At 41.4% G+C, this 25,649-nt stretch overlaps 1 protein-coding gene across 1 annotated transcript in view; it reads right to left on the bottom strand.

The window, feature by feature from the left end:
• The window catches only part of PLD5 (phospholipase D family member 5), a 194,375-nt gene extending 169,547 nt beyond the window's left edge, over positions 1-24,828 (bottom strand). The window contains 1 exon segment of the mRNA XM_054162294.1: positions 24,517-24,828. Within this exon segment, the coding sequence (XP_054018269.1) occupies positions 24,517-24,702 (186 nt within the window). The 5' untranslated portion in view covers positions 24,703-24,828.
• Positions 24,829-25,649: the final 821 nt, after the last annotated feature.

A 25,649-nucleotide genomic window follows, 5' to 3' on the forward strand; every position in this document is an offset into this window, starting at 1 on the left:
GGAGTACTGTGTTCAACGCTAGAGTACTCAGCATAAGACAGACACAGACCTGTCCTTGGGTGGGTCCAAAGTAGGGCTGCAAAAATGATCAGATGGCTGGAACACCTCTCCTATGAAGAGAAGGTGAGAGAGTTGGGATTATTCAGCCTGGAGAAGGCTCTGGGGAGACCTTATTGCAGCCTTTCAGTACTTAAAGGGGGCTTATAAAGGAGGATGGAGACAATCTTTCTTAGCAGAGCATGTTACAACAGCACAAGGGCTAAAGGTTTTAAACTAAAAGAGAACAGATTTAGATTACATTCAAGGAAAACACTTTTACAAATGGGGTGGTGAAACAGTGGTACAGGTTGCCTAGAGGCATGGTAGAAGTCCTACTGTTGGAAACATTTCAGGTTGGATGGGGATCTTAGCAACCTGATGTAAAGACTCACTGAAGTCCCTTCCACTCCAAAGCATTTTATGATTTTATGAAATGGAGTAGCATCCAAGGAGATCTTCAGGTCTTGGTGTGACCTCACAGCTACAATAGATAAGGGTTACCTACATCTGTTACACTTTCTTTATCATGATACACCTCCAAAGCTGTCCTCAGAAATCCAGTGTCCAATGGAAAAATAACACTCTGGAAAACTGTGAGATGGCTCTGGAAAACTCCAAAATACAGAGACACATCAAGCTACCATTGCAAGGTCATATGGACAAGAGAAAGTTCAGAAAAGTACTGGATGGCTAAGGCTCACATCCTTGTGTGACAGACACGATGGCACAATCCCAAGCAACAGGGCTACAAGAACACCAAAATATTCCACTGTAACTAGATCAATAATAAATACAACCTATTTTAAATACCAATACATGAGTCTCACCAACTGGTTTTTGGGAATAAGACCGATTCTGAGAAAGAACTCTAGAGTATCTCAACAGCATCACCATTTGTTCAGGTACCAGAGACTGCAATACCAAATTAAGTTAGTGGCACTAATTAAACCCATTTCCGAATGAAAAGAGCCATGAGCAGGAAATTAAGCAGGCAAACAACTGCTACCTAAGAAGCGTAAGTATACCAAATACATCTTCAGCACAGGCTGAGGAAGAAGTGGACCTGTACCATGCATAACCAAAGTTCCCTTTACCGTGAAACAGGAAAATGGGAAAAAGGAATACTTAATGTCAACACATACTGGGACTCCATGAATTAACATTTTCCTCATTATGAACACTGAGAAAGATAACTATGAAGATACACTATGAAGACACCAATAAGCTTAGAAGAATATGAAAATAAAATGCTTTGGGATTAGGCCCAAGAACAAATCATAGAGAGCAATCATCTGAGGTTCACTGGGGAATTATTCAAGAAGCCCTAAATATCACATACAGCCTCCATGCATCCAAAGTTAAAAGAGCAACAGCAATCAGATGCTACCAGGTAGCCATATAGTATCATGCAGGTATACTATAGACACTGCATAGAAGTCAAGAATGGGTGTAAGACACAAAAACTACTGCCTAAAAATCCTACCACAAAACCAAAGAGAGAAAAAAAACCAACAACTACCAAAACAAACAAACAAAAACACAACAAAGAAAATCCACTAATTTTACGGATATTAGAACAGATATTATCAAAGACACTCAAAAAATCAGGTGCAAACATTCCCATACTCAAAAAGCTTTTTTGATGGCTTCAGAAAATTCCTTTCTGTAAAAGAGGTTAGAGGATTAGCAGAACTATTACCAAAACAACTGTCATAGGTTGAGTTGCATCTGCTGAGGATATTCAATACCAAGCTGCCATCACACCAGCTTCAAAATGAAAGTGCTGGCTGGAGCAAGTATTATGGGGCTTGAAATTCAGATTGTAACATGAGAGACTTCCTGTTCCAGATGCTGCTTCCAGATTCCAAGTTTTGGGTGTCGGCTTTTTCCGCTGTGCTGGCTGCTGCTTGCTTGGGTGAGCGGAATAGTTTTTTGGCTGGCTTCTGCTGCTGATTCCGTTAAGCAGCAGTAAACTGCTAAGCAGCATCTTGGTAAACTCCTCATCTCAACCCAGAAGGGCTTTTTGCATTACTTTCCCTCCCATCTGTGTGTGGGGCTTGCTTGTGAGAGTGGCCTGCATTTATCCAGGACAACAACAGACTGTAAGACCTCATAACATCTTGTGAAGAGACAGCAAGTGGTCAGATGCCTGAATGAAAATCAACTCTGGAAATTACAGAATTACAGCAGTTGGACACAATACAATTATTTTGCAGCAAACTTGACTGCCATTTCCAGAGACAGGAAAAAATGCAGCAATCTGGATAACATGGACAACTTCATGCACTTTTGGGATCTTAAGACAAGTCTGCCCAAACTCATCATAGTTAGAGTTAACTCAAAAGACACTAGAGAAAAGTAAATTATTAAAATCAAATATAACTTAACACAAAAATACTCTCACTGTGCTGCTGGAATGCTATGACATAGTGGCTATTACTGAAACTTGGTGGGATGATTCCCATGACTGGAACATAGGGATAGATGGGTACAAGCTCTTTAGGAAGGACAGGCAGGGGAGGAGGGGAGGAGGTGTTGCTCTCTATATCAGTGACCAGCTGTAATCAGTGGAACTCCACCTGGGGAAGGATGATGAGCTGGTTGAGAGTGTATGGATTAAGATTAAAGGGAAAGCAGGGAAAGGTGGTGTTACTGTAGGGGTCTGCTACAGGCCACCTGACCAGCAGAACCAAGCACATGAAACCCTCCACAGGCAAATAGAAGTGGCTTTATGTTCACAGGACCTGCTCCTTGTGGGGGATTTCAACCACTCTGATATCTGCTGGAGGGACAACACAGCAGAGTACCAGCATTCCAGGATGTTCCTCCTCCAAATGGTAGAGAAACCAACGAGAAAAGGTGCTATGCTGGACCTTGTTCTCACCAACAGGGAAGGGCTGGTGACCAGTGTGAGGCTCAGGGATAACCTTGGCTGCAGTGACCGTGAAACAATAGAATTTAAGATCCTCAGGGCAACTAGGACCACTCAATGACCTCAGTCTTCACTGGCAAGGGCTCCGGCTGCACTCCCAGAATAATGGAAGATACTGGCAGGGACAGGAAGAAGGAACTGCCCATGGTGAGTGAGGATCAGGTTCATGACCATCTGAAGAACCTGGAAGTGTTTAAGTCCATGGGACCCGATGCAATACACCCATGGGTGCTGAGGACCTGGCAGATGAGTTTGCCAAACCACTCTCTATTATATTCCAAAGGTCATGGCTGTCCAGGGAGGTCCCCACTGACTGGAAAAGGGGAAATATAACCCCCATTTTCAGAAAGGGAAAGAAGGATGACCCAGGGAACTATAGGCCAGTCAGTCTCACCTCTGAGCCCAGTGAGATCATGGAGCAGATCCTTCTGGAGGCACTGCTGAGGCAGAAGAATAATGAAGAGGTGATTTGGTAAAACTAACACAGCTTCACCAAGAGCAAATCACAGTATCACAGTATAACTAAGGTTGGAAGAGACCCCAAGGATCATCAAGTCCAACCTGTCTTGACAGACCTCACAACTAGACCATGGCACCAAGTGCCACGTCCAACCCCGTTTTGAACACCTCCAGGGAGGGTGACTCCACCACCTCCCTGGGCAGCCCATTCCAATGACAAGCAACTTGCCCAGTGAAGAACTTTCTCCTCACTTCGAGTCTAAACCTCCCCTGGTGCAGCTTGAGACTGTGTCCCCTAAATCCTGCCTGACAAACCTGGTGGCCCTCTATGACAAGGTCACAACATTAATAGATGAAGGCCAAGCAACTGAGGTCATTTACCTGGACCCAGGCAAAGCCTTTGACACTGTCTCACATCACATCCTGGTCTCCAGGGTTTGATGGATGGACCATTCAGTGGATACAGAACTGGCTTGATGGCCACACCCAAAGGGTGGCTGTCAATGGGTCCATGTCCAAGTGGAGGCCAGTGACAAGTAGAGTCCCCCAGGGATCAGTATTTGGAGCAGTCTTGTTTAACATCTTTGTTGGCACCATGGACAGTGGCAGTGAGTGCACCCTCAGCTTTGCTGACAACACCAAGCTGTGTGGTGCAGCAGACATGCTGGAGGGAAGGCATGCCATCCAGAGGGACCTTGACAGGCTGGAGAGGTGGGCCCATGACAACCTCATGAAGTTCAACAAGACCAAATGCAAGATTTGGGGCAATCCCAAGCACCAATATAGGCTGGGCAGTGACTAGCTTGAGGGCAGCCTTGAAGAGAAGGTCTTGGGAGTGCTGGTGGAATGAGAAGCTCAAGATGAGCCAGCAGTGTGCACTTGCAGCCCAGAATGACAATCACATTCTGGGCCGCATCAAGAGAAGCACAGCCAGCAGGTCGAAGGAGGTGATTCTCCCCCTCTACTCTGCTCTGGTGAGACCCCACCTGCAATACTGTGTCCAGTTCTGGAGACCCTATTACAGGAAGGATCTGGATATGCTGGAGCATGTCCAGAGAAGGGCCATGAGGATGATCAGAGGGCTGGAGCACCTCTCCTATGAGGACAGACAGAGAGTTTGGGCTATTCAGTCTGGAGAAGACTCCAAGGCGACCTTATTGTGGCCTTCCAGCATCTGAAGGAGGCCTACAAGAAAGCTGGGGAGGGACTTTTTTAGGGTGTCAGGTAATGATAGGACTAGGGGGAATGGAAAAAATAGAAATGGGTAGATTCAGATTAAATGTTAGGAAGAAATTCTTCACCATGAGGGTGGTGAAACACTGGCATGGGTTCCCCAGGGAGGTCGTAGAAGCCACATCCCTGGAGGTTTTTAAGGCCAGGCTGGATGTGGCTCTGGGCAGCCATATCTAGTGTGAGGTGTCCCTGCCCATAGCACAGGGGTTAGAACTAGATGATCCTTGAGGTCCCTTCCAACCCTAACAATTCTATGATTCTATGACTAAGGTAGCAAAAAAAACCCAAACCAAAGCAGATACATCTTACAGATGAAATATTGCAATCTCCTTGTAAAGCTGTATTTTAAAGCCAGCAGGAAGTGACTGAACAGTGGAATAGTGGTTGAGTAGCAAATTTAAACCCACTGTATACTGAAGCATGAGAAAGAACAAGAATACACTGTGTGCCTGGTGCATACAGTCATTATACTACACTCACAGAGGAAGAAAGGAATATGCATTTACAGTCATTTAGATTAATACCCACATTTTTGCATCATGTCTGTAAGCTACTGTTCAGAAATTTAATGTTGGGTAATGAATAACTTAATGAACTTATTACCCAGTCAAGCTGAAAAGAAGGTACAGCTTAAATTCATTAATGATTTAATCACATAATGGTTTTAAGGAATCAGGTCAGTTCCAAGAGGGAATTGAGGCCCAGGACAAATTCTTTGTTGCTGTAGCACACATGTCATTGCAGTAGTTGTAGCTGTGTTTTACTTGTTGCCTTTTCCACTTGTTTATACAACTGAAAAATAGGGCTTTGAAAAGACCTCAGCTTGATCTGTCAGGGAAAAAATAAATCACTCTCTAAAAACTAAATGCTAAGGAATATATATAGAGAATCCTACACATTGCAGAATGATGTCTTAAGCCTTTCCCATTTTTCCTTTGGGCAACTACTCTTCAGATGACAAAACTACTATTACATGTTACATTTATTGAGTACTGTGATCTTCTTAGCAGTCTGGTCTGGATAAGCTTCAGGAGGAACAGACCCAAACAACTCACACAAGGCATTCAAGAATCTACAAGTCAGACGTGTGAATAGTGAAAACATAGTTGGAGTTGCCTTCACATTGTAGCTGGTTTTGCGACACATTCATTGCTTTACAACACAGAGAAGCTTGTCCCAAAAAGCACCCCTGCATCCTCAGCCACACATTTTCATCAATGAAGAATCTTAATGATACAATGCTCATATGTAATTGTAATATCAATGAAAATCCTTTGTACACTATACAAAAGACCTTCTACCTCCCTAATACCCTTGCCACCTTCTTTCCAAAAAAGTAATTATTTCCCTCCCTTACAAGGATTATGCATAGCATTTCTGCAGCCCACAGGAAAAAGCTTCCTCAATATAGTAATTTCCTTAAGATAATAGTAGTCTTTGAATGTGCTGTAAATAATTTGACCACTAACTGGAGACAAAGCCACAGTACGTCCACATAGTCCATATGGTTTACAAGAACTATTAAAAACATGAATCAGCTTAGACTAAGTTGCAAATTACTTTCCACGGATCTAAATCTTCTCTGTGTGCGTGCGCTTTATTTACACTTACATAAATTGCATTTGGATTATATTCTGATCTCAATACTTGCAGGTAATTATTAACATCTCTTTTACACTGTCTCTGCCTTTCTTTAGGGCTACATTATCCTGGCTTTGAGGAACTTAATGCTTTTCCCAATATGAGACTGAAACTACGAGCACCACCTCTCTTAATCACTTGTCTCAGAGCCACATTCTACACCATATTGAATGTCGTCCAAAAAGACTTCTAAATCTCCCTTCTCCGTAAAACAAAAACAAACCCCCTACACAATGGGTTTTCTCCTGGTTTCAAAACGAAGAAATTCATTCTTTGATGAAAAACAGTTCTTCAGAAAAGGAAGTTAGAGAACTCTAGTAAATCTCTTCTGCTCACTTTTCCATAGGCCATCTTCACTGCTTTAATGAGCCCTCTGAACGCTACAAAGCCTCCTGTCCTGGGTTACACCCATCCTGGGGGAGAGGGTTGCGAGAGCCCTGCTTCCCCTAGGGGACAAAAGAAACCGGATCCAGGTGGACTTTTAAAAGTAATATTCATAGCAGCAATCACTGTAGCCCTGTGGGGAGGAGGAGGTGCTAACCCATTAAGAACTCTCAGCAGAAAGACAATGGGCACGATGCAGTCTTTTGTAAACTCTGATAGCCGAGGGGTGGCGTGCTGTGAACATTAAGCACTGTAAACAAGGACACAAAGAGGGAGGGGTCCGGTTGTAGTGAGTGCTGCCTAGCCTGGTCTCAACCTCAGCCCCAGACACAAGTGTTAGCCCCCCCCATCAGCAGTTCCATACTTAACCCCTGATGCATCTGTCACCACACGGAGGAAAATGATGCAAAAATCATCTCTAAACACGGATGGTGAGGAAGGCACATCAGCAGGACCCAGCACCTCACAGAACCCACCAGTGGATGAGGATGACTCAGATCAGCAGATGATGACTATTACATCTCTGCCCAGAAAGAAATTAAGGCAAACTCATCTGGATTATGCACAGAAAGGTGAGACAATACTAAACTGGGCCCTGAGATGTTGAGATGAAGGTGTGGACACAGTAGATCTAGATAAGAGGAAGGTGAAATTTTTAGGCTCCCTGTCTCCCTGTGATGCCAGTTTGGACAAAGAGTTAGCAAAACTCGATGGAACACACTATGGCATTGAAGATCAGGGCCCAGAAAGAGCCGATACCACTCAAAAGACAACTTGTCCTGGGCCCCAATTAGATGGACAGCCATGGAACAGGGCATTTGGTATCTGAGACAGATGGCTGTGCTGGAAATAATACATGGAGACAGCCAGCTCCCCTTGGGCCCAGATGAGGTGCCCATGAGATGGTCCTTCATAAAGAAACTCACCCAGGGTGCCCCTCAAAAACATGCACACACACTAGGGATGCTCCTGACTGGACAGAATCGAAGTCCTAAAACTGTGAGTTTGCTAGTGACTTGAGGGAATATGAGGATGGTGTAAATCAGAGATTTATAATCTCAGCCACAGAAGCTATGACTAAAGAGGTTAAGGCCTCCATGTCTGAACTGAAAAAGGAGAACAATACCTCTTTTTCCCCTTCCCCTTCAGAATGGGTTTATTTTTCAGCAATCAGGAATAGGTGTTCTCCTCCTAAGAGATCACCCCAAGCTAATCAGGGAATGTCAAGGGGGTCTCTATGGAGGATTCTCTGTGACCACAGAGAAAACACGGACAGCTGACATGGCTAACCCACGCCCTCTGGGACAGAGTGTGGGAACTGCAAGGTGGCCACAATGGGGATAACTTGCCCGGAAGGGCTGCCCCAGTTTCCCAGAGGGGTCCCTCTTGCTCAAGAGACCCTCCCCCTAGTAACACAGGACCCTGTGACAAGTGTGGGCATCGCTGCCAGCATTAGAAGTGCCCTACCTCCAGCCAAGTGGAGGCCAGGGACAACAGAGTGTACTGGGATGTCTATGTGAAATGGCCTGGCACTTCAGAAGCCCTGAAGTACTGAGCTCTGGTGGATGCAGGGGCCCAATGCACCCTGATACCATCGAGCTACAAAAGGGCTGAGCCCAGAAGCATTCAAGGAGTCACAGAGGGCTCACAAGATTTGACCGCACTGCAGGCTGAGATAAGCCTGACCAGGAACTAGTGGGGAAAGCACAACATACTGACTGGTCCAGATGCACCTTGCATTCTTGGCATTGATTTTCTGCGGGAGGGATGTTTTAAGGACCCTACAGGGCACAAGTGGGCATTTGGGGTAGCAGCTGTAGAGACTGCAGGCAAAGAACAGCTGTCCAGCACTCCCAAACTGTCAGATGACTCCTCTGTAGTTGGCAGCCACGAGGCGCAGGATTCGAAATTACCTATTGCCTCTTGCATAGTACATTGCCAGCAATACAGGACCAACCAGAGCACTTTGGGACATGGTTTAATGGCCATGGTGGTGTCAGGTTGACAATTGGACATGATCTTGGAGGACTTCCAACTGAAACAATTCTGCAATTCTTGAGTCTGGAATATGGACATAGCTTTGAAGAGGACGTTGGTGGTAGAGCCTAATTTTCTTATTCCATTAATGAACCAGTAGTTCCTGGGAAAGGTCCATAGAATATTTGCACATTTATTAAATGCACATCTCTTAAGTAGGACAGATCACACTGTATTGACAACAGGGAAGCATACACCTGGACTTACCATCATATAACTTACTAAGTCCTTCTACAGTAGTCTCCTGGACCAGTCACCATACTCCCCACTTAAGTTTGTTTCACAGAGTGATCTAGAAATATGCAGCTGTCTTTACCTGCATTAAACTCACACATGCTTTTCAGGAGTGCAATTAATACTCAGAAACTGCTAATAGATGTTCAGTCAATGGAACTAGACTAGAGTTAGTCCTGTTTAAGCCTCCCAAGTGTGTATAGTATCAACACTCAGCCTTAACACCAAATATTTTGCTTTAAAAATCTGATGGTATTGCTCTGTACTCTTTGCTGTTGAAGACAGTTTATGCAAATGCCAGGGATAGATGAAAATTGAGGCCAGGATGTCTCATCTTACAGACATTCACAGACAGAAGCCAGAAAATTAAGGATAGTGGCTAGGACACCAATCTAGGAGTCAGAGAACTAATTTAAATCCCAAACCAACAAACTGAGAGACAAGTTACTGTTCTGTGCCTTTATTCTATCTCCTTAGCCTTCATGACAAGACCTCTCTCTCACAGCTTTTGTACGCTGCACTGCACAAAATCTCAGCAGAGAACACCAATCCCTATTACCATACAGTATGCTGTTAAAAAAATAAAGGTGACCTCCAACTTTTTATACTCTCAGGTTGGTTTTATCTTTAGGTGGAAATTAAATGGCAATTCTTCAAGGAAAAAGGGGGGAAAAAAATCAAACCAAAAATAGTACAGCAACACAAGTTAAAAAACCAACAACTCCCTGAAGTTTGATGGGCATGAACATAAAACAGGTGCTGTCTGTTATACTTTATAACCAAAGCATACTTACTGCAATCTGTCAACCAGAGAGTCTATGAATTACTGTATTCATAAATTTTTACTTAATCTCCATCTTACTTACATAAAAACTACAATTGCTAATGGATAACAGTAAATTTTTACCAGCAAAGCTGCCTCTTCAGCATGTATCTTACTGAAGAATGTTGACACGACTGATTTTCTGAAAACCAGAAACAATAGCACTTTACAACTAGTTTGCATCTGTGCTGAATATACTCTTGAAAATTAAGCACAGCTTAAAGCCCTCAAAACAACAGTTTCACAGTAATCAGCACTGTATAAGCCATCAACATTTCTTCCTGCAGAGCTTAAAATTGAGAATTTTAAGGTCTTGATCACAAGTTCATTGGAATTAACAGAGTTGGAATGGCTTTGGATCATGTCCCAGGAAACTAAACAGACACAAGCGGACAGGAAGATAAAACAAGTAAGCAGGAAGAAAAACCCCAACATTAAGAATAAGGGTGAGCTTACTTTATATTTTGAGAAAGAATTTGCACACTTGCTTTATTTCTCAATCCTAATACAGTTGTACTTCTGGCTACATTTGTGTACAAGAGGTGGTGCTTTATTTCAGCTGAACTTCTTTAGTTTATTTCAAGATAGAACAGTAAAACCAAGCATAAAAAAAATAAATTAAAAAGTATTACTAACCCACAGGACCATGGTAAATTTGTAAGCAGAGAGCATTATTTCATAGTTTTTAGAGAAACTGTAAGGAAAAAGACTAGATACTTTCATCTGGACAATAAAAATGCAAGAATATTGAGCTCTAAATATTTTCTTAGCAGAAGCTACTATTTTAATTCCTTATCCTCATGCTTAAAGTATAACTACATCCAAAATTAAACATTACACTTAGCTATAGTAAATGCATTCCAGAGGCATAAGAATAGACTATGTGAATTCTAGTCTTCCTTTCAGTCTTGTTGTTCATGATTTACTTCAGAGGGATATATTCATGGCCATGCTTCCAGTGATCAAGTTATGAAACATACACTGTTACAAGAGCTGGTAGCAAGTATATACACTTACTATGCCATTTTTTCTTTCTCACATTTCCCAGAAAAGCAACTTTTACATTCTGAGAAAAAGTCATATAAAATACACTTCCTATACATATTTTTATTAAGTGACCTTTCACCAGTGCAACAGGTACTAGTTAACAGGTCTCTGTGGGACATTTTGCATATGTAAGCTACAACTTAATGAGAGAGGGGGAAAAAAAAAAAAAAGTCTTTTGTAAGGGTGCACATAAATGTAACCAAATGTGTAACTCTGCCAAAGACTGCCTGTCGGTTTAAATAACTACTCCAGTGACTTTAGAAGAAAGAAACGAGGTGGGGATTTGTTTTGTTTTTATAGACTGGTTCAAGCAGTCATATTGGGTCTTCCACAGTCTCTTGTAAGGTCTTCACAGGGAGTCTGATGAAGTACAGGCTGGACAAGCATACAATGAGGTGTATCAAAAAATCCACTGAAAGGCCAGGCCCAGAGGGTGGTGATCAGTGGCACAAAGTCTAGTTGGAGGCAAGGAATTAGTGATGTGCCCCAGGGATAGATACTAGCTCCAGCCCCATTCAACAGCTTCATTAATGGTCTGGATGATGAGGAAGAACATACCCTCAACACAACTGCAGATAATACAAAACTGGGAGGCTAATATCATCCAGAGGGACCTGACAAACTGGAGAATTGGGCTGACAGAAACCTCACTAAGGTCAATAAAAGGGATGCACAAAAGCCTGCACCAGGTGAGGAAGAATCCCAGCACTACATATATCCATACATGCTGAGGGCACTCAGCGGGAAAGCAGCTTTGCACAAGAGGCCTTGAGGATTCTGGTGGAGACCAAGAAACTGAATATAAACTCATGATTAAGTGAAAATTCAATGTTTTTTGAGTCTCACATTAGCACTGCTACTGTTAAATAGTCCTTTCTCCAATACAGAACAAAACCAAAAAACACCCAAAAACCACACACCAAACTCTCACAAATACTGTCTCTAATCTTTTCATCAGAGTAACAGCCAATCTAACTGCAGACAGGCTGTCTTGGGAGTCATCCTATGAAGGTAATAGGCAGGTGCACTAAAGTGCAGGTACTGGGCAGGAATTTCTTAAAGGTGGAAATGGAAAATGTTTCCCACAGTCAAAATGAGCCCAAGGTCAGGAATCAGCCAAATGGTTTTCATACTTCAAGAGGGAAGGCAGCAAGTGAGGAAGATGATGTGGACATAACTTGGATTTAACAAGAGCAAATTGTATTCCACTAATCAGAATGCCACCTGTATGAGACACTGTAGACTACAAGAAAGCAAAGATATCTTGACACGAGCAAGGCTTCTGGACAGTCTTCCATATAATTCTAACAGGGAAACTGGCAAGATGTGTACTGCATAACCATACAAAACAGGTTGAAAATTGGGTGATCTACTGGGCTAAAAGGGTTGCAGTCAGCATACAGAGTCCAACTAGAAGTTAGATTCTACATGTGTATTTCAGGGATTGCTACCAGGGTCTGCATTGTTTAATGTCTCATTAGTGATCTGGACAATTTGGACAGAATGACTTGCAGCACATTCATGGGCAGCACAAGGCTAGCAATCCGGCAGATTTCAACAGTCTCCAGAGGCAGTCTGAGAGGAGCCCTGTGAAGGCCAGAGGTAAATGTAAAGCCTTACACTTGGCAGGGGATCAAGGACCAATAAAACTGCTTAACAATGAGCTGCCTTTTGAATAAGCAACTGAGATTAGTCCACAGCAAAAGCAAAAGGATTAATTAGCTAGCATTAACAAAGGGTAACATAGTCATGCAAAAAATTATGTTTTCTTGTCTAGAGTAGCAGAACAACAAAAAAATCTCACAACCTTTTGGCTAAATCCTTATGTAAAGAATACAGGGATTTCATTTTCCCTCTGACTGAGAGTAAAAACAAAGGTGTGGTGGTGAAAAAAAGTTGAAAACAAAGATCCTTAAAATGACATCAAACCAAATAACATAACAAAGCCAAAAATAAATAAATGGCATCTTGGAAACAGGTTTTCCAAGTGGTACATAACTTCTCTTCTGGTCTAGAAGAGCAAAGTATCTGTCATTGCCTCTAGAAAAAGAAAGAACACAAACTAGTTCTGAATTTGAAATTCCAAATTATAAGACAAAATGAAAAGACAAATGTAAAATCAACACCTCTAGTCCTTTAAAATTGAATATATTGGGGAAAATCAGCTTCTTATGGGTGTTAGAGAACTTTCCGCAGACAGTTTGAGTTTTAAATAACACCTTCTCCTTCCCTTGCAATTAGTCCATATTGAGTTTTCCATTAAGATATATACATGGCCATCAATTCAGGGTATAGAAAAGGAAAGGAACGGTATTATTTCAAGCACCCACCAGTTCAATGCTTTTTTACCTGCAATTGGAAATCATATTTGTGAACAAGAAAAATGTATTGCAAGTCATTCAAGAATTGAAACTGCTGCTAATACTGTACTTGGAGGCAACTCTTGTCCCTATTGGACCTCATGATCTTCCCCATACTCCATGTTTTCCTGTCTCATAACACAAACAGTAGGTAAGCAGAAGGAAAAAAAAAAATTTAAAAAATTTCCTGATGTATTGGCTTTAGCTTGAGCTGGAGTTAATTCTCCTCAAAGCATCCCTCTAGTGCTATGTTTTGCAGTGCTGTAGCTGAGTGTTGATAACACACCAGTGTTTTGGCTACTGCTGAGCCAAACACCCAGGCTGTGCTTTTGCAACACTTCCCTGCCCCGAGAGTACACTGAGAGGATGCAGCCAAGCCAGCTGATCCAAACTGGCCAAAGGGGTACCCCATGCCATATGACATCAGCTCAGATATAAGAACAAAGTAAAAGGAGGCAGTTGGGGGATTCACCCATGGCGTCTGTCCTCCAGAGGAACCACGCAGCACAGAGAGCCCTGCTTCCCGAGACCGACCACCGTCTGCTGATGGGAAGCAGAGATTAACCTCCCTCTCTGCTTTCAGTTCTGTGTGGCCTATTGCTTTTGCTTATCATTATTATTAAATTGTCTCTATCTTATAACTGGCTTTTGTTATATTTTCCCCTCTTCCCTATCCATCTAAGAAGGGGAGTGATAGAGCAGCTTTGGTGGGAATTTGGCACCTAGCCAGGGCCAAAACACCACATCTGATTAGCCAAAATATCCACATTAACTCATGCTTCATGTATCAAATGAAAATGTTCCTGAAACACCACACAAATTAAAGAATTTCAGCTCTGGAAAACAATACTGTCATTCAACTGACAAATGGAGACTAGTCATAGCATGCAATGGGTGAATCACATGGAAATAATGATGACTGAAGTTACCGTGACATGGTTCAAGTAGTATAACAACCTTACAGAAAGAAACTAAAATTCTTGTATCTCAGAATAAGCAAGTATATTTAAACAAATCAAGTGAGGCCATTATGTGTGAAAATTAACAACTAGGGGGTGGGGGAAGGAAGAAAGAAAAAAACCATCATTTTTATTTTACCTCTGGTTTTGGGTGACATCATACACACAGACATTTGAACTGGGCTTTCTGGGGGTGGAAAAAACCACACAACATACAGTGGTATTCTGAGATCTACAACATACACAAATTTCAAATATTTCCTGTGTGTCTTATGTACTGTGGCTTGTAAATCCCAAAGTAATAGTAGTGCTCCTATAGCAAAAAAGCATTTCTGTATCTGCTGCAAATTTCTCCCTAAATCAGAGAAAATTCCATTTGCTACCTGCACAGACTACCCTTGAAAGATGCACTCTAAGTTGTCTATTTTTTGGGAAATAGATTCCATAATACTGAGAAACAGTATTTCTATCCCTCTCAAGGCACAAGTACAGGTGCTTATATTTCTCAGCACTGAAAAGCTCCGAGCTCTCAAAATTATAAGGATGGAAGACTCTGAATGAACATGCCGTTGGCTGACAAAATAAAGCCACACTGGTGGCAAAAATTTCTGTTCTTAGCACAATCATTGTATTTTATATTACTAAATCTATAGACTGCACTTGCAAGCCTATTGCCCAACTGAAACTGTCACACAACTCAGAAACCTTCCATTACCATTGCAGCTTAAAAGTTTTCAAAAGTGCATACTCAGGACTTACAAGTTTAAATCACTTAAGAACTTTAGAAAGTGTTACCCTGCCAGTACAAAAATTACGCAAACACATTGAGAAAGCAGAGTTACTTTTGCCTGTCCTATGTACGTCTCGCTGCAGTTCTTCTGAGAGTTCTACACAAGACACAACACAAAAGGTGGCATGCAACTGCGAAACAGGGCTGTGGATTTGTCAGAGAAGTTCAAAAGGACAGGGCAGCAGGTGGGGACAAGGAAACAATGAAAACCAATTTTAAAATTAAGCATCATGAAATAACTGATTAGATTATGGAAAAAAAAGAAAACCCCAAGGCCTTGGTTTGGGTTGATAAACCCAACCTCAGAGAAGTATAAAGGGAAACAGCTGTGCAATACAATGGCTTCTAAAAATTAGATATAAATAAACAGTTACTTAAAGCCAAACAGAATGGTTGGAAGAGTCCCAGCACAGACAAACTGGGGGAACAAAGTGCACAAATTGAAGAGAAAACAAAACATCTTTTAAAAATTGAAATTTAAAGCCATCTAAGGCTTCAGCTGTCACATGGTTGCAGAAAAATTAATTTAAGCTAATGTACATTAAGACCATATACCACACAACCAGAGAATACAAGGTGGCGCCTCAAACTCATGCTGCAGAAAGCTGGAATGTAACTAAGCCATGACAACAAAGCTCAGAGACTAATACTGTATAAAATGGGATAAAATAAACCAGAAAAGGTTAGCTCCTATCTACTTGTCACATGTTCAAGAGAGAACTGAAAGAAAAGTCTGCAGGGACAGCAGCTCACACTGACAAAGGAAAATTGATTTGTTCAAAAGGTAACGTTTCCCAAAACACTTAAGTGACTTTGTTTCATGCTAGATGTAAAGGAACTTCTGCTGCAATTTAAACAACAAATCAGGCTCACTGTAAGTGCCTGAAAAATCATTTGGTATACTGATATCTTTTGATGCTCACAGCATCTCAAATAATCACCCATCAGTCTTCAGACTCACAGATATGGCATGTCATGGTCCACAAAGAAATCACTCCAAAACCAGTTTCAAATTACAAACAATTTCAAGATTACTAGGCTTTAATATATCTGTGTTCTTTGTATTTGCTTGCCTTAAGCCATTCATTTTCAACTTGTGATTCCTTAGAACCATCCCATCAACTGCACCAACCAAAGCAGCTATGTAATCTTTATGTAACTGGACTTGCTCAAAAGATTTCTCTTCTCAGGGATGTAAAGACCACAGATTCAACAGATGCAGCACTGAATGTACTTCACCCATACTGTTTTAAGCAGCACATGCAGAGAACTGTATGCAAGGACTCTAAATGAGGTGTTTGGGTTGGTTTCTTTTAAATGGCAGAAGTTAATTCTTCATGAAACATACTGGTTTTCTATGAAAAGATACATGAAGAAATTCCATGGTTTAGCAAGCTCTTCAAACCATGACTGAAGTCAGGTTTGAATTATGTGAAGCACAGGCTCATTATCCTACCAGAACTAAGTATTTTAAGTTCTGATAAATATGAAGAAACCACTTTTCCATAAGGCATCTGTGGTGGTTCGAAAGGAAAGGCTCTGCTTTCCCTCCCCCACTGAGAAAGAGACCACGGCTAAACCCAGTTGGAGAAATTAGATTATATTTTACAAGGAAACAGATTCTATGTAACACAACAAACACAGGTATTTTACAATATATACAGGAATATACAGCAAATGAACTCAACCAGAAACCAGACCCCCCACAGAGGGGGGCTTCCCCCTGTGCCCCCTTCACCCCCCTACCTCCCTTCTCCCCCAAAAGAGGTAGAAGAAGAGACGAAAAGGGAGTTAGTACAGCAAGCGGAGGCCTATGCACAGGGAGTTAGTTCTTATCTTTTGGCAAGAAGCCCAGAAGCAGATCCAGCCGAGTGGGACAGTGAAGGAAGGAAGACTGAGAGAAAGTTCCCAGCTCCCCCCGGGTCCAATCTGACCTCCCACAATCCTACCAATGAAATTCGTTTAGAATACCAAAATATTTTACAAACATTTAGCCAGTGTGCCCCTTTCTTAAAGGCACAGCGTCAAATGGCCACAGCATCAAAGACCACAAAGGTCAGTATCAGTGAATCACAGAATGTCCAGTTGTAAGGGACCCCCCAGGATCATTTGGTCCAACCTTTCGAGGTCATTGTGTGGTTTAAAGCCAAGTCTTAAAATGGCCCAATGTAGGGGATTCCACTACTTCTCTTGGGAGTTTCTTCCAACATTTAACTGTTCTCATTGTGAAAAATTTTCTTCTGGAGTCCAATCAGAATCTCCCCCAGGAGTAACTTGTAACTATGAGCCCTCGTCTTTTCCATGCGATTCTGTGTAAAAAGACAGTATCCCTTATCCTGGTAGCCACTCTTCATGTACTGGTATATGGCAACAATTTCTCCCCTAAACCCAGTTCCCTCAGCAGGTCTTCCAGTCCCCTGATCATTCTTCTGGCCCTTCTCTGGATGCTTTCCAGCCTGCCTGCATCTATTGTTTTTGTATGGCAGACGCCAAAACTGCACACAGTACTCCAGGTGTAGCCTGACAAGTGCTGAGTAGAGTGGGATAAAGACTTTATCTCTGCTGGTAATGCCCTTGTTGATGCAATCCAGAATCCTGTTGGTCTTCTTTGGTGCTGCAGCACACTGTTCACTCATGCTGAGATTGCCTATCTTTAGCATGAGAATGTACAGAACTAAACAGACTGCTGCAGGCCATCAGACAATTCTTAATAAGCAGGAAAAAGTTACTGCCCATACTGATTTAGAGGAAGAAAGGAAAAAGTGCAATTGTTACCTCAGCCAACCCATTGATTTGAAACCTTTGAACCACTTCATTCCAGATGGTAACAGTGAATGGACAGCACGGGGTTACAAATGCACATCCACTTACACTTATAAAGACGAGAAATCCCCATTCATTGTGCTCCATAGGCTCTTACTGCAGTTTGGGTCCTAGAGCAAACTGACAGCACCTTAGCCCAAACTTACTGCACTCTACTCATCATCCCAACTTAATGTATGCTGTCTGTTTTATCACTGCCCATGAAAATACTATAGGCCAACTTCCATCAGCAGCCACCAAAAAGACACAGGAAAGATGTTGTTTCAGAATTTCTTTATATTCTCTAATCACTTAGGGTTTTTTCTTAGTGTTTTAGCAACAAAAGCCTTTCTAGATGCTTGTGGTTTCACCCCAGTAAACAACTATGTGTAAACACTGTAACTTGACAAGTGTCTTCATCTTGGTTGTTGTCACCAGTCACATCTACACGCATTCTTGTATTTGCTCATCTATTTAATATTCCACAAAAGGTAACAGGTTGCTTGGGTTTTTCTCTCAATTATTGTCATTAAAACACGTGCACATTTCTACTTACATGAGCACAAACTGATCTGTTGTCACTAAATGGAGATCATATTCTGGTTTAATTTTGATTTGATTTTCAGCATGACAGGCATCTTCTTCACCTACGCTTTGCAATGAGGAACAGAACTATTGTAATCAGGAGCAAAGAAAAATTTCACATGTAGTTTCACTTTACTGAGTTTTCTTTAGGTATCCATTCATTAGCCTTCACAGATAACTGAAGTTTACAATGTAACTGTCAGACTTCCTTCTGTGTTCACCGTTATGAAACACCTTAAGGGTGGGCAATGGGATCTATGTAATTTTTCGCATGCACCATACACTTTCTTATTACCCATTTGTTACATTGCAATGTCTTCTGTCCTTCCCATATCCTCTTAAAGATTTTCCTGTGATAACTGAAGAGTTGTGAAAGACTATATTCACCATCTAGCCTGATGACACAGAGACTTAAAGCTCAAGATAAGGTGAGCACTCCAAGATAGAATTTTCCCTCCAGCTGCCTAATTCCATATATTGGACTTGCTTCTTTGCCCCAAACCCAGTTGAGCATGGAGCTTACATGCAACTTAAATCCATAGATGTGAAGTCACTAGAGACTTAGCCATTGCTTTGGAACAAGATCAAACACACACGCACAAACTGCAGTGATGAAATAGCATTCAAATCGCTGTCACCTTTAACACCATTCCCCTGAGTTCAGCTGAGGTAATGCCTGAAGTTTACTCAGAAAACACATTTACCCTTATGAAAAAGCTCCTGCCTAGAAAGGATCAATCAGGGAATTTAATGGGCGGCAACACAGTTTCTGTGGCACAAAAAGCACTGGTGAGGCTTGCCACATGACATTAGTTATACCCATTTATGTGTTTCAAAACAAGCACACATCTGCTTATGATAGGCTTTGTATAACATATACTAGAATGGCTTTTAAAGAATTAAGGTAGAGAATCAAGAACAAAGTAAATATGCCTTTATTACAGTAACAACAGTAACATGAAATTTGAACTGGTCACAATTGCTGTCTCAGCACTGATCCAAATTTGGTTCTGCTCTAAACAGTTCAAGATGTCTTGGGGAAATCCAAGATGACAAGAATTACCTGAATCACTATTTGTTTCGTTAGCAGCAGTTCTCAAACACGCTAGCTTTTTCATTCTAGTAAATATTTAATTACAACTGTAAATAGAGAAATACAAATAGGAACAAAAATTAGAATATAATTACTAGTATTTGAGCTGCAGCAACTATAATCTGCTGATTCTTTTGGCACCATATAGTTAGAAGTTGAACTTACTGAGCTTTTAAAAATTCCTTGTTTAAATAAGAAAAATTAACAAAATGCACAAATGTATTCATCTACAAATACTGCACATAGAGAAGAGAGTACACACTTGTGCAAAAGTGGAAAAAATGGTAAATTTGTCTCTGTCTTCAGAGACCAAGCCAACGAAGTATTGCTAAAAATACCACTCTAATATTTCTCTGTCCAGGGATAGATATTATCCACACTGTCAGATTGCACAAGACATTGATCAAAACTAAAGAAGCCAGATAAAAGGGGAAGAATTTTGAGGAACAAACCTTAAAAACAACATTTATTTTCACAATTTTTTTTTAAATCAGATTAAGTTTTGATGGATAAGCATACAAAAAAAAAAGTAATTCTGTGACCTAATGCAAATTAATTTCCAATTAAATTAATAAACTTAATTGGCACCAACAAGTCATTTGTTCCTCTTCTCCTCCTGAACTTCTGAGGGTCTTGTAACTCCCCCCACATGGCCCTCCTTTATAACACTAAAGACAGGTGAATCTGGGGATGCCTCAGTTCTCTGTAACTGGCTCAGCTGCATCCCCACCAAGTACAGTAACACCTAGGCACACTACATTGTTTCTCTGTTCTAGAAACCTGGGCATACAGGTCACAAGCAAGGAGCATCACAGGTCCCCAGTTTGGCTGATAAGGGGATATGTATGGCTGATATGTACCTATTCCCTAATCTAGATACATCCTCAAACAATCTGCTCTAGTTCCCAAGAACCGTGGACAGAGTGCAAGCAGCTACAGACTACAAAGTGTTACAGACATAGGAGGACTGTCACTGCACTAGAAAATTAATGTTATACTTCCTCATTTTAACAATGTTATCTAGTAATGCAAAAAAACTTCTTTTAAAGCATGCAAAACTACTTTTAAGAAACCTCCCCAATAGTTAAAGTCTTGAAGCAGCTTCTTAAAAGACAAAATTTAAACTGTTCTAACATAATTAATTACATTTCAAAATTCTTAGAAAAAGGCTGTTACTACACCTTGGAGACAGAATACCTGAATTTGTTATAAAATAGAATATATGCTTGAAGAATATCTATTGTGTCTTACAAAAAACTCCATCCTGCTTTTTAAAAACATTTTGGTTATTTAAAACTAAGTTGTCTACATTTCTTTATGGAGGCAGTATGAAAGAAGCTAGACAGTACTTGTCATTACTGAAGGATACACAGACATGACAGAGAGCTGTTGTAAATTAAACTAGACATAGGGTAACTCCCACCAGCTAAAGGCTATCAGGTTAGCTACTCTTTCTCTCTATCCCTGCCTCCTCCTTCCTTTCCTCTTAATCAATTCACATTCCATTTCTAAAAAGGCAATACAAAGACAAAACCGCCAACACTACGCAAAGGAGATTAAGATTACTTCATACAACAGTTTTCACTCCAACACTTCCCATATCAGCCAAAGAACTTCCCAAAAAGGTATAAGGAACTAGCTGAAGCAGATATGTAGAATCTGAACAATCTCAATTACAAGACTTTCACAGGTTTGCAGCATTGCTGTGGTCATATTTGCAATGTGAGAATTCCTCACACTTCTATTACTTTCCTCCATTAGAAGTATGGCTCTTTGGCACATCAGCTACAGGACACACGTACAGTGAGGCCTCACTTCAACAAAAACACCTCACTGGCCTATCTTTAAACATGTTACAGCAGATCCAGTCTTAAATACAACATCTGATCTCACAAAAGAACGTGGTTGAGCTGTGTTCAGATCTTGCATGGTACATCTGTGTAACAGCCACTCGGAAAAAGAAAATTCAGATAAACAGTTTACCCATGAGGAGACACTGTATTAGGATCCATTTGAAGAACAATCAATTAGCAAGACACTGGCAATACATTCCAGGTTTTTAGTTCCTCTTTGGTCAGCCAATCATTAAATATTGAACAGTCTTAAAGAAACTGTATCATATTTGTTCATCTGAACTTGTTCTGTGCTTTTAGAAGAGACATGGCAGCAGCTATTGAACCACCTTACTACAGTGTACAAAAAAACCCCAACCAAACAAACCAAAAAAAAAACCCATCAAAATCCACAATTTTGTTATAGTTTTGAAATCTAGAAACAAACTGCTTGTGTGAGATTTTTTTAATATATAAACAATTTGATAAAAACTGGTTTCAAAAGACATTTTTTAGCTCCTAAAAGCATATAGGGATTAATAAGAAGTGTCACACATTAATAAATCATGCTACCCACTTTAACAAAAGACAACATTATGTATCTTCTGTGGTCTACAAGGATTTACTGGAAGTAGCATACCAAATATACTGCCCAATTTTATCTCTATTACAACTACACTGAAATCAATTTAAGAAATCATTTCAATGAAGCAAAAACTAATGGCCTCCACCAAGTCTAGAGAGTACATGTCAAAAGTTCAACATCTGTCCATGCATAGCTTGACTTACTATATACCCTTCTTCTGTCAATATCTGTCATTAGGTAGCATCAAATTTATGATGACATACTTTCAAAATCAGTGTCTCCATGAATGCTCACTCCCCCCATTTGCGTTTTTCTTTGTAGGTATTAAATAACATCATTATCTCAGAAGGAGCTGCAATAAAATGTTACTCCTGCTACTCCTGTTACTCCTCCATTTACCTCACAAAGTATGTGTATCTTAATTATCCAATATTGGCCATAAGCTATCATATGTCAGTGAGTGTACCATTCAAAATGATGCATCTCAAATTAATTGGTACATCTTTTGCGTGGAAGAGTGGAGTGCAAGACATAAGTTCCGTGGCAAGAAAAGATTCAAAACCCTCAAATATTTATCTGAAAATAAAAAAATGCAACCTTGGTTCAAAACCATATGAGCAAAATACAATCTAGAAATTAATACCTGTTTTGTCCACATTTATTTGGGGGAGCTATGTAATAGCCTGTTACAACACCCATAAGTAATGCAGTTAGCTTAAAGTAACAAAGTGTTTTCACATATATACCATTGGCATATTTAATGTATTGCAGGGTATTCACAATAAATGTCAATGAAACAAATACCACATGACAAGCAAGAAATATCAATGTTCCAATTTTTTTTCTTTATGTTGTTCAAATTGGATCTGGGAATAAAAATAACTGCATCAGGTGAGAGGTAACCCCCAGAAGAACATGCATTCATTCCAGACTGATTGTGGAAAAAGCTCTTCACACCAATGCAGCAAGGTTGTTGAAGATTACTATTGTGACAAAACATTGACTTCATCCAAAAAAACCCCCAGCCAAACAAATGAAAACAAACCACCCAAACAAACAAACATCCCAACTAAGCCACACAAAATTGTTTGCTTTTGTAATCTTCAGACAAATTATTGCCTGTTTTTCTTGTCCATGCTAATACTGTGGTACAGTTTAAAAATACAGATATTTGAACATGGTAATATTCAGATACCAAAACAGTAGATAGCTATCAAACTGTTGACAAATTATTCTCCTCCCACAATTAATAATCATTCATTTGATTACATATGTAAGTATCTGTAGCAAAAACCTTTTTTTTTACAAAAAACAGAGCTCAGATTTCTATGCTTTCTACATTTTACAGTGCTGAGACAAGGCACTCACCTTTCTTAATTCACAATGGGAGAATACTCTGCTTACAATCTTACTACTATGAAGCCTTGTTGTTAGTGTGAAGAATCACAAAAATGTGTAAGAATGCAGATAACTCAGTACCTTTCTCAGCATTGGAAATGTGGTATTTCCAACAGTCAATCAGTTCTCATCATTTCCCCAGGCATGTAAACAGTTCAAGTTTAAGGTTTCACTAACAAAGGTAAAATACTCTGTAGGTTATTGGGAAGGCAGGGTACTACTCCATAAATTAGTTGACAGAGAAGCTTTTTTCAGGTTTTATCTTTAAAATAATTTACTATGCCATCTAGGATTTTCACGTAATTAAATGCTTGTAACAAGATCTTTCCTATCCAAAGAGGCTTCAGGTGGCTCTATCACCAAAAAAAATGCTTTTCTGTGCATCTTGAAATCAATGCAACTGTGATCACAAATTACTCACTAATGTAAAGCATGGCAGACTGTTGCATTATGCAAACCCATCCACATTCTTCTGCATCCCTGTAAATGCAGCTACTTTCCTGTTTTCATTGTACTGTACACTGTAACAATGGGTTTCACCTAATAAGCTATTCAGAAAACTCTTACACAGTATGCAGGTCATCTCAATCCATTTCATTTATGTTAGAAGTAACATAAAAAATGCTTTCAAACATCATCTAAGACTGGAACACTTAGAAGCACCTTAAACTCTCATAAAATATTCACTAGAGCTATCAACAGTATCAATTCTATTGTGGTCCCAAACACACTTTGTTAACTCATGTATTACTGCTGCAGGAATATATGTCTTAAAGGAAATCTCCTCTGCCTTACACAGATTGGATATTTCCAAAGTCCCATGCATGAATAAGAAGGAGGTGAGGAGGGGAATGAAAAGAAATCAGAGCTAGAATTTCAAAAGAGTTATTTTCTTTTAGGAATTATAGACCTACATTATAATCACTGTGAGATAAATGCTCTAACCTCCATCTGCACCATTCTAGTCTTTCTCCTCCCACATCAGTGCTGAATTTGCGGGAATCAAAGAATGAATAAACCAAGAACATTAAAAAAAAAATAATCTCCAGTTAGGAAGACACTTGCATGTGGTTTGGGAACAGTACTGACATCCTATTTATCTCAGATTTGACCAGCCTGTGACCTCTTAGTAGGTCCTTTCTCTACCATTTGGAAAAGCCATGTCTAATTACTAGAGCACCACTTCTCTTCTGGAGTCCAAGCTGGTAGAGAGGTTGCTTAATAGAGTACCCAGACAGAGGTCTACAAATTAAAAAAAGGGGTGAAATAGAAACTGGCTTACGTGCTCCAGTTTGTCTTTCCTTCTCAGCCAGACACTGGCACTGTAGTCTTGCTGCTTGACAGTGCTGTAGAAGTTCGCACCTACTCTGGTGAGGCTTGGGGAAGGCTCCCTGGGTCTGCTCTTCAGCCTCATCTGCTCGAAGCCCTCATGGGGGGATGAGGAGAGCCAGTCATGCCTGACTTCCATTTTGACATGACAAGGCAAAGTCCAAGGGAAAAAATCCGAAGAAATGAAGAAATTAAGAGGCACTAGATGAAGAGGGTCCAAAAATGAACAGGATGGGGGAAGAAGAAAGAGAAGGACAGGAAAAACACACACACACACAAAGACCACCCTAGAAAATGGTAAAAGAAGGAGGGGTGGGGGGAAGAGAAATGACAAGGTGGGTGGAGTGAAGGGAGAAGGAGCGGCTGCAGGTAAGAGAGAGAAACGGGCAGGGTGAGATGAAAGGGCACTCGCGAAAGAAGGCGCTCCAAGATGCCGCTGCTTGTTGCCCTCGCTGCCAGCCAGCTGCAGTCCAGGACCGACGCAGCGGGAAGCGGCTGCTTGCGGCTCTGCCCGGGACGGCGGCGAGGGCAGGCGCGGCCCCGCGCAGATGGAGGCCGGGCGGGGCCGCTGGCTCCAGCCCGCCTGCAGGTTGGCGCAGTGGAGGGGCCGCCGCCCGCCCGAGGATGAAGCCGGCTCCTCCCCCGCCTCCCCCTCCTTGGCAGCCACCTTCGGGGAAGCGGAAAGCAGCACGGCAGAGCCCCGCTCTTCCCTCTAGGAAAGCAGCTATTCCTCCTCCCCGGCTCCTAGGGGGCTGCCCGCGCCCCTAGGGAAAGTTCGTTCGATCCCTCTCCCCCGTCCCGGCGGACACCGGCCGGGGTTCGGTGGCCGGTTGCCACTCCCTCCTGGGGAAGCCTTTGTCCAGCATCCTCTCCCAGGGGCTCCAGCGTCATGCCCTGCCGAGGGCGGGATGCGCACCCCGGACCCCACCGTGGCGAACAGGAGAAGTGGGGCTACGACCATTGGGACCACAGCTCTGATCTCTCTCCGCAGCACCTCTGCGTCCCCATGCTGCCTCCCTTCCCCCTGGGTAGGGGCTCTCGGTGCTCTGAAGCGTAACCTGACCGAGCAGCCGCTCCTTTCCTCAG

This window comes from Dryobates pubescens, chromosome 6 (assembly GCF_014839835.1).
Source record: "Dryobates pubescens isolate bDryPub1 chromosome 6, bDryPub1.pri, whole genome shotgun sequence".
Taxonomy (NCBI): domain Eukaryota; kingdom Metazoa; phylum Chordata; class Aves; order Piciformes; family Picidae; genus Dryobates; species Dryobates pubescens.